The 13,947-nt window shown below is 44.5% G+C and overlaps 1 protein-coding gene across 1 annotated transcript in view; it reads left to right on the top strand.

Annotated features, from left to right (window-relative positions):
• Nucleotides 1–13,947, top strand: part of LOC119655487 — a 208,474-nt gene that overhangs the window by 181,364 nt on the left and 13,163 nt on the right. Inside the window, exons 3-4 of the mRNA XM_038061389.1 lie at nucleotides 2,194–2,432; nucleotides 2,525–2,751. Coding sequence (XP_037917317.1) covers nucleotides 2,238–2,432; nucleotides 2,525–2,751 — 422 coding nt within the window. The 5' untranslated portion in view covers nucleotides 2,194–2,237. The remainder of the gene's footprint in view (nucleotides 1–2,193; nucleotides 2,433–2,524; nucleotides 2,752–13,947) is intronic.

Consider the following 13,947-nt stretch of genomic DNA (forward strand, 5'->3'; position numbering starts at 1 on the left):
GGATCTACCTACTCCAAAATCGAACTGCCTTGGAAATAAGTACCTACCAGCACGTATCGATTCGGCGATTCTCTTCTTGATGAGATTTTTAAGCAGTTTCCTGGCTGTGCCAAGCATACGGAGTGGTCGGTATGCAGACGGCAGTTCAGGGTAGCCTTTATTTTTGCTGATGAGCGCGATCTTCGTCACCATGGAAAAATTCCCCCTCAGACAAAGTTTTGATGGACCGATCAATAGGTCAAGCTATTTATATACCTCAGCCAGGATACCATCGTCCTCTGCCACCTTCTTATTTTTCATAAGTTCTTCATTCTAGTTCTTTCATAGTAAAAAGTGGGCATTCTTCGACGCTTGACATGGACGCTCTGCAGGCCGTCATCATCAGATCAATAAATTACTATAATTTTAGTTACATATCCTACACCCCCCCCCCCCACACACCTTCAAACATCCTCTAGCGCAGCACTGCCTGTTCCAAGGGTTTCGACAAATCTTGGAACCCATTTTCCATGACGTGCTTTTTCCCTCTGGAGTCCGCATGAGACATGCCCCATTCAAGCGACAACCCCTGATACCTCCAGCCAGGATCCGGCCATCCGTGTCTAAGAGGGCGTCCCTCAGAGCATCAAATCTGCGGGGAAAATCCGGCTTTGTCTCACTCAGTGTAAGATAGATGCTCAAATATTTTTTTTCCTAAATGAAAATCCATAAGAAACTATATTCACGTCCTTGGGCCCGAACTCGAAGTGAAGTCCTGTACCTAATAAGTCAAGATGCCATGAGGATTGGTCCTTGTTCCTTGTCATTGTTTAGACCGCATACCGTCCCGAGCACGCAGTATGTACCAACCTTTCAGAAGACGGGCCGCGATCGCTGGAGAGAACGGAACTCTCCTTTTCGTTGCAAGTCTTCGTTTTCTAACCTACCTGCCCAGATCTGCGGCATGTGTCTTCCCATCAGATCCCCAGCAAATTGCAAACGTATTTCCATAGTCTAAGCATCTGTTACGCTTGGTGGGGCTACTGGTATTCGTTGCATACTATACAGCCGATTTTGATTTTTCCCGCTGTTAAGAAGTCTCCGGGCTTATTGCTGGGCAACATCCAACGGAGTAAGTTTGTAAAAGCTTACCTTTCATCCTTAATAGCGCCTACTGTTGCGGTCTTTTTTGTAAGGTAGTCAACCCTTGATCGCCTCACAAAACGTACTTTATCGGTTGTTCTCGGAGCTAATTCAATAAGGACTCTCGCCACCTTTCGTTTTCCGTATGTAAGACATTTCTACTCCACACTCCGAGTGCATTGTTTCACCGATTCCTTCGTATATTAGAAACTGACTTAAATAGGGCAAACTCTGACTCTGACACCTTTGCACCCAACGCCACGATCCTGCCGTCCCAGATCGAAATACCAACTACAGAACTATGTTTAACATAACGTGGCATTCCTTAGTGAAGTCGACAGTACCGTGGTGAGTTTTTATCCCGAAATTTTCTCTTACTAACCCTGGTCAACAAGCCTTGTTGAAAAATGTTTCCCGGTGGCACTACAAGGAGGGATTCTTCCAGTACACGGTCTTTGGCGAGCTATCAAGGATTCTGCCTCTAATTTCATCCAGTACTCCTTCAAAATCTACAAGGAGGATATCAAGATTTCTATCCCAAATGGGTCGATGAAATGTATTACCACAAAATACATATATAAAAGAAATATGCTATAGGAAACGTTAGTTCGCCCCCTCCATAATTGGGTCTTTTGTCTGATAAATTTAAATTATCTGCAACGAAATAATCTAACTCTTTATTTTGTTGTACACTCTGCATCAAATCCATTATCTCAAATGGAACAATCAATCTAAATTTAAAAGGTAGCAAGATGACCAGCCCAACACCACCTTGAACTAGTGTTCCAGATAACAATCGAAACTAGAAATAATACAGAATACACACAAGTAAACTTATCTATTTGGACACGCTTTCACACATTTTTATCATTCATCAATCTTACTATGCTGTTGCAATGAAAGTTAACAGAATCGATTATACAACCCCAAAAACCAAGCAGCTTACAAGTGCTAATGCATTGATAACCGAAAAAAAAGTTTCTGGCTTAAGTCTTTCGTTTTCATTTCACATATCAAAAGCATCACTCGAAATTTCTTGTTACTAATATGCTTTCATTTTCACATTTTCAGATGTTACAGATGTAAAACAACAACAGCAGCGATAACTTTTCCAAATGGCATTAAGGCTACGTCGAGATGTACAAAAAGCCTCGTATTACGTATGGTTTCTTGGAGCGGAGGAGGCACGCGGTTTACGAGGGTCGCGTGTTATTAATCCCGTTCTACCATATTTAATCGAACGATCGCGTGAACAGGAACCTCTAAAAGTTACATTACAAGTATCACATAAAGGGATTAAAATTCTACAAGTAATTAATTAGCCATGAAATCTAAAATTTTCATCATGCATTGCACCAGGGATGCATATCGACAGTAAATTCTTTGTGTTTTCATTTTTCAGGGATCATCTAAACATTTTATTCCACATAGTGCCATAACTAGTTCCGTTCAAAAAGATGATATTGTTGCGTGTGTTCTATTATTGTATAATCCAACAACAAAATGTCCATTACATGTTCACGCCTATCGATGCGATTCAGAAACAACGGCCGAGGCCCTACATCAACAGCTTCAAGTGCTTATTAATAGGCCGGAAAATCAGAAACGCTTTGCTGAATTGGAAACAAGGTTAGTTGTATTTTTTCTTTTCTAGTTGTGTTCTTAGTAGCTTCTAGCACGAATAGTATGTAATGCTTATGAAGTTTAGATTTTACTGTTCTTGAAATTGCAAATTGCACAGGTTTTCTAGTACCCTTTTAATTGATCTGTAATCTGTGATTATGGTAGATACTCCTCGCGGCCGTTTAGACGTTGTGTCAAGCGACGGAGTTTGTGACACTCATCCCGGAGCTCTACACTAATACATAAAAGGTTTGCCACGTCTCGATATAACCCCACCACCTCGAAAAATACCTCTCCCCACCTGCTTTAAGAGTTTCGACAAACCTCCAGTCGGGGCGCCATGAAGCCGGGTCCTTCTTTCGGTACTGTTCAACGATGAGCACTAGATCAGCTTTGATCACCGCAGTGAACTGCGCTAACAACTCGTGAGCGATGTATATATATCTGTAAGATACGGATCATGTTGACCGCGTCCAAGTTCTTTCCAGTTCTGCTTTGAAGATTGGACAAAGCAAGCCCGCAGCGTGCGTAATGCTCTACCTGGCTGCATCTGCGGCCAAAAATTCTTCGGAGGATTCTTCTCTCAAACGCGACCAAGAGTTTGCAATTCTTCTTGCTAAGAACCCAAGTTTTCGAGAAAGACATGAGGACTGGTAAGATCATTGTCTTGTACAGTAACAGCTTTGACCCTATGGTGAGACGTTTCGACGTTTCGTTTTTCTAAGCTGAAATAGGCTCTGTTGGCTACCAACAACCGTGCGCGGATTTCATCATCGTAGTTGTTATCGGTTGTGATTTTCGACCCTAGATAGGAGAAATTATCAACGGTCTCAAAGTTGTAGTCTCCTTCGCCTGCTCTATCTAGATGAAGGTAGTTTGTACGTCTCGGGTCGTTCTTCCCATGATATCGATATCGTCAGCATAGGCCAGTAGTTGGGTGGACTTAAAGAGGATCATATCTCTTGCATTTACATCAGCATCACCGACCACTTTCTCGAGGACCAAGTTAAAGAGGACGCATGAAAGGGCATCCCCTTGCCGTAGACCGTTGTTGATGTCGAATGGTCTTGAGAATGATCCTGTTGCTTTTATCTGGCCTCGCACATTGGTCAGGGTCAGCCTAGTCAGTCTTATCAATTTCGTGGGGATACCGAATTCTCTCATGGCCGTGTACTGTTTTACCCTGGTTATGCTATCATAGGCAGAGAGAAAATCTGATCTGTTGCTGATTTGCCTGGATTGAAGCCTCTTTGGTATGGGCCAATGATGTTCTGTGCGTATGAGACCATACTGCCTAGCAAGATGGCAGAGAATATCTTATAGATGGTACTCAGCAATGTGATACCTCTATGATTGCTGCACTGTGTGATATTTCCCTTTTTATGTATGAGACAGATAATGCCTCCTTGCCAATCGTCAGACATTGATTCTCTGTCCCATACCTTGAACACAAGTTGATGAACCACTTGAGGTAACTGGTCCCCTCCATATTAACCTATTCGACTGTAATTCTATCAGCTCCTGGCGACTTATGATTTTTAAGCCGATGAACTGCACGGACTGTTTCTCCTATACTTGGTGGTGGCAGTATTTGTCCGTCGTCTTCAGTTGGCGCGACCTGCAACTCGCCAATGTTCTGGTTGTTCAGTAGCTCTTCAGAATACTCAACCCATCGCTCCAATATGCCCATTCTGCTGGAAAACAGTTTTCCCTGTTTGTCTCGGCAGGATGAGTATCGAGGTGTATAAGGCCTCATCCTGCTGACTTGTTGATAAAACTTGCCCGCCTGGTGCGGTTGCTCCCTGTACTTTTCCAGTTCACAGACTTGTTGGTTCTCCCAGGCTTCTTTTTGCCGTCTGTGAAGTCGCTTCTCCGCTCGACGGAGTTCAGGATAAGTCTCTGCACGTGCCCGCGTTCTTTGAGAATGCAGCATTTTTCAGTATGCAGCATTCTTCCGTTCCGTAGCTAGCTTACATTCATCGTCAAACCAGCCGTGCTGACTCTTTTTGCGGCTGGGACCAAGTATGTTTGTGGCCGTATTTATGATAACGTTCTTCAGGTGGTTGTGAAGATCATTTGTTGATGCTCCATCTCCAGGATCTCTGTTGACTGCGATAATTGCGGCATCCATTTCTCTCTTATAGGTGTCGCGGAGGGCTGTGTTGTGGATGGCTTCAGTATTCACCCTAACCTGATTGTCAGTGGAGATTGTAGGTGGTTGTTGTTATTCGAGCTCGGAGCACCATGCCAACGAGATAGTGATCCGAATCTATATTGGCCTCCTATATGTTCTGACATTTATCAAGGCTGAGAGGTGGCGACGTTCGATCAAACCGTGGTCAATTTGGTTGAAAGTGGTCCCGCCTGGAGAAGCCCAGGTTTGTTTGTGGACCGCTTTCCGCGCAAACCAGGTACTTCTAACAACCATTTCGTGCGATACTGCTAACTGAATAATGCGCAGTCCGTTATCATCGGTATCCCTATGTAAGTTATGGGAGACAACGTATCGCCTGAATATGGGCTCCGTCTCTACTTGACTGTTGAAATCTCCAAGTATGATTTTGGTATCATACTTGGGATAGGCTTCGACTGTCCGGTCAAATGCCTCGTAGAAGGTATCCTTCTTCGACTCTGTAGGGGCGTGAACGGTTATGAGGCTTGCATTTCTAAACTTGCCTCGCACGCAGTTTCATTTTTTATCATCATCATCATCATCATCAACGGCGCAACAACCGGTATCCGGTCTAGGCCTGCCTTAATAAGGAACTCCAGACATCCCGGTTTTGCGCCGAGGTCCACCAATTCGATATCCCTAAAAGCTGTCTGGCGTCCTGGCCCACGCCATCGCTCCATCTTAGGCAGGGTCTGCCTCGTCTTCTTTTCCTACCATAGATATTGCCCTTATAGACTTTCCGGGTGGGATCATCTTCATCCATACGGATTAAGTGACCCGCCCACCGTAACCTATTGAGCCGGATTTTATCCACAACCGGACGGTCATGGTATCGCTCATAGATTTCGTCATTGTGTAGGCTACGGAATCGTCCATCCTCATGTAGGGGGCCAAAAATTCTTCGGAGGATTCTTCTCTCGAACGCGGCCAAGAGTTCGCAATTTTTCTTGCTAAGAACCCAAGTTTCCGAGGAATACATGAGGACTGGCAAGATCATAGTCTTGTACAGTAAGAGCTTTGACCCTATGGTGAGACGTTTCGAGCGGAACAGTCTTTGTAAGCTGAAGTAGGCTCTGTTGGCTGACAGCAACCGTGCGCGGATTTCATCATCGTAGTTGTTATCGGTTGTGATTTTCGACCCTAGATAGGAGAAATTGTCAACGGTCTCAAAGTTGTATTCCCCTATCCTTATTCTTGTTCGTGCTTGTGTTTGACCAGTGCGGTTTGATGTTGTTGGTTGATTCGTCTTCGGTGCTGACGTTGCCACCATGTATTTTGTCTTGCCTTCATTGATGTGCAGCCCAAGATCTCGCGCCGCCCGCTCGATCTGGATGAAGGCAGTTTGAACGTCTCGGGTGGTTCTTCCCATGATGTCGATATCGTCAACATAGGCCAGTAGTTGGGTGGACTTGAAGAGGATCGTACCTCTTGCATTCACCTCAGCATCACGGATCACCTTCTCGAGGGCCAGGTTAAAGAGGACGCATGATAGCGCATCCCCTTGTCGTAGACCGTTGTTGATGTCGAATGGTCTTGAGAGTGATCCTGCTGCTTTTATCTGGCCTCGCACATTGGTCAGGGTCAGCCTAGTCAGTCTTATTAATTTCGTCGGGATACCGAATTCCCTCATGGCCGTGTACAGTTTTACCCTGGCTATGCTATCATAGGCGGCTTTAAAGTCGATGAACAGATGGTGCAACTGTTGTCCATATTCCAACAGTTTTTCCATCGCTTGCCGCAGAGAGAAAATCTGATCTGTTGCTGATTTGCCTGGAGTGAAGCCTCTTTGGTATGGGCCAATGATGTTCTGGGCGTATGGGGCTATCCGGCCTAGCAAGATAGTGGAGAATATCTTATAGATGGTACTCAGCAACGTGATACCTCTATAATTGCTGCACTGTGTGATATCTCCCTTTTTATGTATGAGACAGATTATGCCTCGCTGCCAATCGTCAGGCATTGATTCGCTGTCCCATACCTTGAGCACAAGTTGATGAACCACTTGGTGTAACTGGTCGCCTCCATATTTAACCAATTCGGCTGTAATTCCATCGGCTCCTGGCGACTTATGATTTTTTAGCCGATGAATTGCACGGACTGTTTCTCCTAAACTTGGTGGTGGCAGTATTTGTCCGTCGTCTTCAGTTGGCGGGACCTCCAACTCGCCGATGTTCTGGTTGTTCAGTAGCTCATCAAAGTACTCAACCCATCGCTCTAATATGCCCATTCTGTCGGAAATCAGATTTCCCTCTTTGTCTCGGCAGGATGAGCATCGAGGTGTATAAGGCTTCATCCTGCTGACTTGTTGGTAAAACTTCCGCGCCTGGTGCGGTTGCTCCCTGTACTTTTCTAGTTCACGGACTTGTTGGTTCTCCCAGGCTTCCTTTTTCCGTCTGTGAAGTCGCTTCTCCGCTCGACGGAGTTCGTGATAAGTCTCTGCGCGTGCCCGCGTTCTTTGAGAATGCAACATTGCTCGGTATGCGGCATTCTTACGTTCCGTTGCTAGCTTACATTCATCGTCAAACCAGCCGTTCCGACTCCTTTTGCGGCTGGGGCCAAGTATATTTGTGGCCGTATCCATGATAACGTTCTTCAGGTGGTTGTGAAGATCATTAGTTGATGCTTCATCTCCAGGTCCTCTATTGACTGCGGTTATTGCGGCATCCATTTCCCTCTTATAGGTGTCGCGGAGGGTTGTATTGTGGATGGCTTCAGTGTTCACTCTCACCTGATTGTCAGAGGGGATTCTAGGTGGTATTGTTATTCGAGCTCGGAGCACCATGCCAACGAGATAGTGATCCGAGTCTATATTGGCCCCCCTATATGTTCTGACATTCATCAAGGCTGAGAGGTGGCGGCGTTCGATCAACACGTGGTCAATTTGGTTGAAAGTGGTCCCGTCTGGAGAGGCCCACGTATGTTTGTGGACCGCTTTCCGCGCAAACCAGGTACTTCCAACAACCATTTCGTGTGACCCTGCTAATTGAATAGTCCGCAGTCCGTTATCATTTGTTTTTTCGTGTAAGCTATGGGAGCCAACGTATCGCCTGAATACGGGCTCCTTCCCTACTTGGCTGTTAAAATCCCCAAGTATGATTTTGATATCATATCTGGGACAGGCTTCGAGGGTTCTTTCTACTGCCTCGTAGAAGGTATCCTTCTCCGACTCTGCAGTCTCCTCTGTAGGGGCGTGAACGTTTATGAGGCTTATATTTCTATACTTGCCTCGCAAGCGCAGAGTGCATAGCCGTTCGCTTATACTTTCAAAGCCGATAACAGCAGGTTTCATTTTTTGGCTGACTAAGAAACCTACTCCGAGCACATGGTTTACTGGATGGCCGCTATAATATATGGTGTAGTGGCTCTTCTCCAGGAAACCGGTCCCTGTCCATCGCATCTCTTGCAACGCTGTTACATCAGCCCTATATTGGGACAGGGTATCGGCTAGCTGCTTATCAGCTTCATCTCTGTACAGGGAGCGCACGTTCCATGAGAAAATGCGCAAATCGTTGTTCCTTTGTCGTTGCCGGGTCCGTCGTTTTGATATCATTTTTTAGCTGACTAAAAAACCTACTCCGAGCACATGGTTTACTGGACGGCCGCTATCATATATAGTGTAGTGGCTCTTCTCCAGGAAACCGGTCCCTGTCCAACGCATCTCCTGTAACGCTGTGTTCATCGCATCTCTTGCAACGCTCTTACATCAGCCTTATATTGGGACAGGGTATCGGCTAGCTGCTCGGCAGCATTTAGTCTGTACAGGGAGCACATATTCCATGGGAAAATGCACAAATCGTTAATCCCTTGTCGTTGCCGGGTTCGTCATTGTAAAAGCCATCCTGTCCGAGGCTCCTTTCGTGGCTTCGTAACATCGGTTTTCCGTGTAGGGTTGTCAACCCTACCCAACCTCCAACTTGAAGGACCAGTTGGTACATTTTGTCCCGTTTTTAGGCGCGGGAGACTCGCCTTCATCCTACTCCGTCTGCAGTTTTTCATAAAGAAAGAACTCCCAGCAATCACCACGTGGAGGCGAAGATAGGGTTTAGTAGTAGAACTGTTGATGTTGGTTCAGCAGGCGTTTCCCAGGTTTTATGCTCCATCCTGGGTACCAACCCAAGTTTCGCCCTGGGACCTATACTACCCTTTGACCGCCTTATCTGTTGTCCCTGGGTCTAATTCGGCTAGGACTCCACCACCCTTCGTTTTCCGAATGGAAGACACTTCCGCTCCGCTATCTTACAACTTGATCCTATAACAGATTTCGCTGGTGACTTCCTTAAAGGTCTTGCCTTCCATCGGTTTTATAAGCAGACCTTGCCGTCTGGTCCTCCTTCATCTCTTCGCCTTTTTTTTTTTGGTGCACCACTCTTCATGTCCGTCTTAATCTTAGGGAGCGGTTTTTCTGATGGCACACGCGGCGTTTTGATGCCTATTGCCCCCCTTCGCCTTTTTCTTTCAAATCTTGAAGAGCACCGGAGTGAAGTCTCCTTCGGATGCCCCTTTCTTTGCAAATTTTTTCTTTATTTGTGAATCCTGATGTTTCGTCAAGTATTTCAGCCCTTGCTGCGTCTTTCGCTGGGTACTGCGGCAATCATAGCCAACTCGCTCTCCACTCCCGATGTCTCCTCATTTATGTCGTTTTTATTCTCCATTGAAATTTTTACCAGCGCACCGTGTGCAAGGTAGCCGGCCTCAATAGTCAGTGAAGGATACACCCGCGGTGACAGAGCCACTATCCCAGTTCCCTAAGGCCTGACCCACGTTTAACTGATCCCGAAATTCACGGATGGATCAGCGTCTACTAATACCGGTTTAACACTACTCGACCAGGGTTCCAAAGGGGCTGGCTCCTGATACACGCCGCAACTACCACCCTAGTAGAGAAAATAGAAATAATATCCATGACTTCCTACATGAGTGACGATTGGAAAGAGAAATTCGCAGATAACAATACTTAATAGAATTTCAATTACTATCTCCTGTGAAGCTATATAAAAACTTAGTTCCTTTTTATTGCCTTGTTTTGCAACCATTCGTTTATGTACAAGAAAACAACGCTCTGCCATTAAACAGCCTCACTAAAAGAGTGAAGAATAGCGTTTCAAGAATATCCGGACTTGCATAGTCCCAGTGAGGTATCATTGGGAAAAGCATTAAATTAGTGACATTCTCCATTACCTCGAATAGATACATTTAACAATGCTTACAGTTAATTCATGCTTTATGATCTTCGTTTACCTCTACCTGATCATTTATGCACTTCTCTTTATTTTTATTACAAATTCAATGGAAGATTATTTAAAAAGTGAAAGTGATATTTTCACATAATATCAGCAGGCAGTAACCAAAGCCTCCCCGGAATATAGTATTCATACAGTTTCAGTAATAGCGCAAGACGTGGCTATGATGCATGACGGTTGATAATAAAATTTATAAAATATCCAAACAAGTAGACGGCGGACAGCATTCTTTAATCGTGATGTAATCCGAAATCCCATAAACGTTTTTGTTAAAAAGTCGCCGAGTTAAACTGGAAAGCAGCCATAATCGGTTATTACCTATTATAATAGTTTTTTTTTCTTTTTTTGATGAATCTCATATCGAGTAGTTTGCAAGTGGATTCGGTGATACATAATCATTTTTAGACCTGGCGACTTCATGGAGTTAACACATTTCCTAGTTGATGAGTTCGGAAGATTAACAGCTTAAAAGATATTATGCATCCATTTCAGCATCGCTTAAGGGGACTTAGCCATACATTAATTTCCAACCACACCGATACAAAGGCTATCCACAGAAGAGGTCACAGAAATACAGACGCTCGTTATTTATGCAGCGTTTGCTAATCCTATTACAGCCTCATTAACAACTTTATCCGAACGGTTTTATATTTTGAGCGATCCAGTGGCATTTCATTCACCCACTTTTAAACTATTTACATTTGTATCTAAAGGCCAATCTACTCGTAATCGGTAACTAAATTGCAATACGCCACACTCCTCTTCTAATCTGCTTTCCCAATATAGCCCATAAAACAGTTTGAACAAGCAATTGGCACCAATGGCTCGATTGATGTTGACATTAGTGTTCTTCGTATGTGTACACTTTGGTTAGTTGTTGTAGGACCTATAGTCGCCAATATTGTGCAAATTACAATCGCAGCAAAAACATTTTTGAAGGTCTTAAAGCAGCACTTCAAACCAGACCAAATGGAGATCAGCTTACTATCATATTTTACGGTCCACGGACCCCTCGTTTGGGGCATAAGACCCACGTGTACAAAAGAAAGACGACTAGCGGTTTCATCCAGGACAGTGGCTACTCATAAGACGCTGCCTCACCTGCCCTTGAGAGCACCATAACCGAAAGTGGCAACAGGTGGAAAACGCTCCTTTTTACATAATCGCAAAACACAACAAGGGTGCAAATTATATCTAAGTTTAAACCGCCAATAGGTTGAGCCTAAGCTAGGCCAGAGGCGAGGCAGCGTCTGATGAGTTGCCTCTGCCCTGAAAGAAATCGTTAATCGTCTTTCCATTGAATTTTGATCCTGCTACTCCACCATCTCCTCTTGTTCATTATAAGGATTCCCGAGCAGCTTTGCACTTTTCTCTTGGTCTTCCAAAGCCAAACTAGGCTAATACCCCCAATTTCGTATCTTAGTTTGCCATTTAAGATTTGATTACTAAAATGATTATGGAAAAGCAAAGAACCGAAAAGTAGTCGGTCACGACCATAAATTCATTTCCTAAAGTTTCGCAGACGTTCAATGTAGTTCCTTTCGAACTTCCAGAACCATTTCAACCTAGCGATAAAGAAAAGTATAAGAATACCGAAACTAGTCCTTGCAAAGTGGAGCAAACAATTAAAGGTATTGTTTCTGCTCACTTGATCCATAACACTTGTGTTGATCCTCGGCTTGAGAGGAATACTTGCAGTGCGGCAGGAGGGTTTGCTTGATCAATTTCCTCATATAATTTTATCCTGTCTGTCTGTCAAGTACTTTTTTCCAATCAAATTTTTCCCAGATATTTTCATAAAAAAATAATTTGTCAATATTAGTCATTTTTCAAAATCTGGGGGGGGGGGGAATCTGTTTGAGGATAGATGAGTCTAACGGCTATAATTTTGAGGAGCAACCTACTCCTCCCTTTTAGAGCATGGACCACTTTTTGTGTGAATACACAATTTTTCAAAATATTAACTGCTGATCGCCTCTGCTACAAGTGCTGTCTAGGCTCAGACCAGCCAGTTCTTGGGGCGCAATTGTGAAATGGGAACTTCGGTGTAATTTAAATCTCATCGCCTAACGTCCGCTGAGTCTAAATGGATGCCTTTGGTTAGGATGTGATTCCTCGTGGATTTTTCATCCCTCGTTCGCGGACGTTATTTTTTGGTTGCATTTAAAATTTTAATGTTTCTCAGTTTCCATCGTCAACATTTCACCACCGTCACTGATAGTAGGTTCCTATGAGATCATCCATTCCCATCCTGCGAATTAAACTACCGATAAAACAACGTGAGGAACGGACTGGCCCGCCGCACATTAAATGGTGGCGATTTCGTGAGAAAAAAGAGAAGAAATGATCTCACTTACTCGGTTATCAACCATTACGAATGCAAAAGAATCGTGGAACCAAATGAAAAACATGATCCACAAAGCGGCCGCTGCAACCCTCGGGGTCACCAAGCCGGGTAAGCGGTACAGCGACCAAGATACTTGGCTTTGGAATGACGATGTTGAAATGAAGGTTCGTGAAAAGAAACGCCTCTATCACAAATTTCTTGACGATAAAACACTGGCCAATTGGAAAATTTATAAGAATGCCAACCGAAAAACAAAGACAGCAAACGCTGTCACCCGAGCAGGCCATTAAAAAAATCTTTACGATAAGCTGGACACTCGGGATGGTGAAAGAGATCTGTATCGACTTGCCAAAAGCTGTAACGAACGCACACAGGATATCGAACACTTCTGTTGCGTTGATGACAAGAACGGTCCTTTGATTACTAACCGTCGAGAAGATTTCGAGAATACTTCGAGCAGATTTCAACTGAAGAATTTGCTCACCCTCCACTTCCGCAATCATTGCCTACATTTGGAGCAGTTCCACCTGTCAGCGCAACTAACCGGGGTGCCGTACCCCTTAGTTGCGGCAGAGGTATTAGATAACATAAGCCTTGCATGCACTGGTATGAAAGCTGAGCCTGCACTCAGTATAAACCAGCACCGCTGTACCAGTCATGGCGGGGCTCCCATTGTGGTCTCCAAATCAATCCGCGTCCAAAGAGGACTGTGGGATTATGCCTACACGGCAGGTACTCACGTTAAACCCCCAGGACTTTCATGTCAGCGCAACTGAAGTCGAGGCGGCAATAAAACGAATGAATTTGGGGAAAGCGACAGGACCTGACGACATCGCATCTGAGCTCTGGAAAGCGTCGAGCTGGGACCCAACACTGTAGCTCAGTGAATTCATTAACCGGGTTATTCAGGAACGAAGAACACTATCTAACTGGCAAGAAAGTACCACTGTCCCAATATGGAAAAAGTAAGGTTGTCCAACAGAATGTTCAAATTACCGTCCGATACGGTTACTCTCCCATACCATGAAGATTTTTGAACGCATTCTTGACGACTGTATTCGCAAAATCGTTAAAATAACCAAGCAGAATTTGTCTGCCTTGTTTACATTGCATTTCTGGATCTAGAGAAAGCGTTTGACCGTGTGCCACACGAACTCATCTGGTATGCTCTACGACAACACTTGGCCAGAAGAACTCGTGCGCTGGATTCAATTACTCGACCATGATCCGAAAAGTAAAGTTCGAAGTGTGGCGAGTTTATCAAAACCGCTTCGTGTCTCTGTTAGTGTTCATCAAGGAAGTTCCCTCTCACCACTACTCTTTGTTCTTGTTATGGACACCGTCACACGGGACATCCAACGTCCAGCACCCTACACACTGCTTTATGCAGATGATGTTTCCCTAGTATCTAATAGCAAAATTAATCTCGAGCAACTTGTCCA

The sequence above is a fragment of the Hermetia illucens genome, chromosome 4, assembly GCF_905115235.1.
Source record: "Hermetia illucens chromosome 4, iHerIll2.2.curated.20191125, whole genome shotgun sequence".
Taxonomy (NCBI): domain Eukaryota; kingdom Metazoa; phylum Arthropoda; class Insecta; order Diptera; family Stratiomyidae; genus Hermetia; species Hermetia illucens.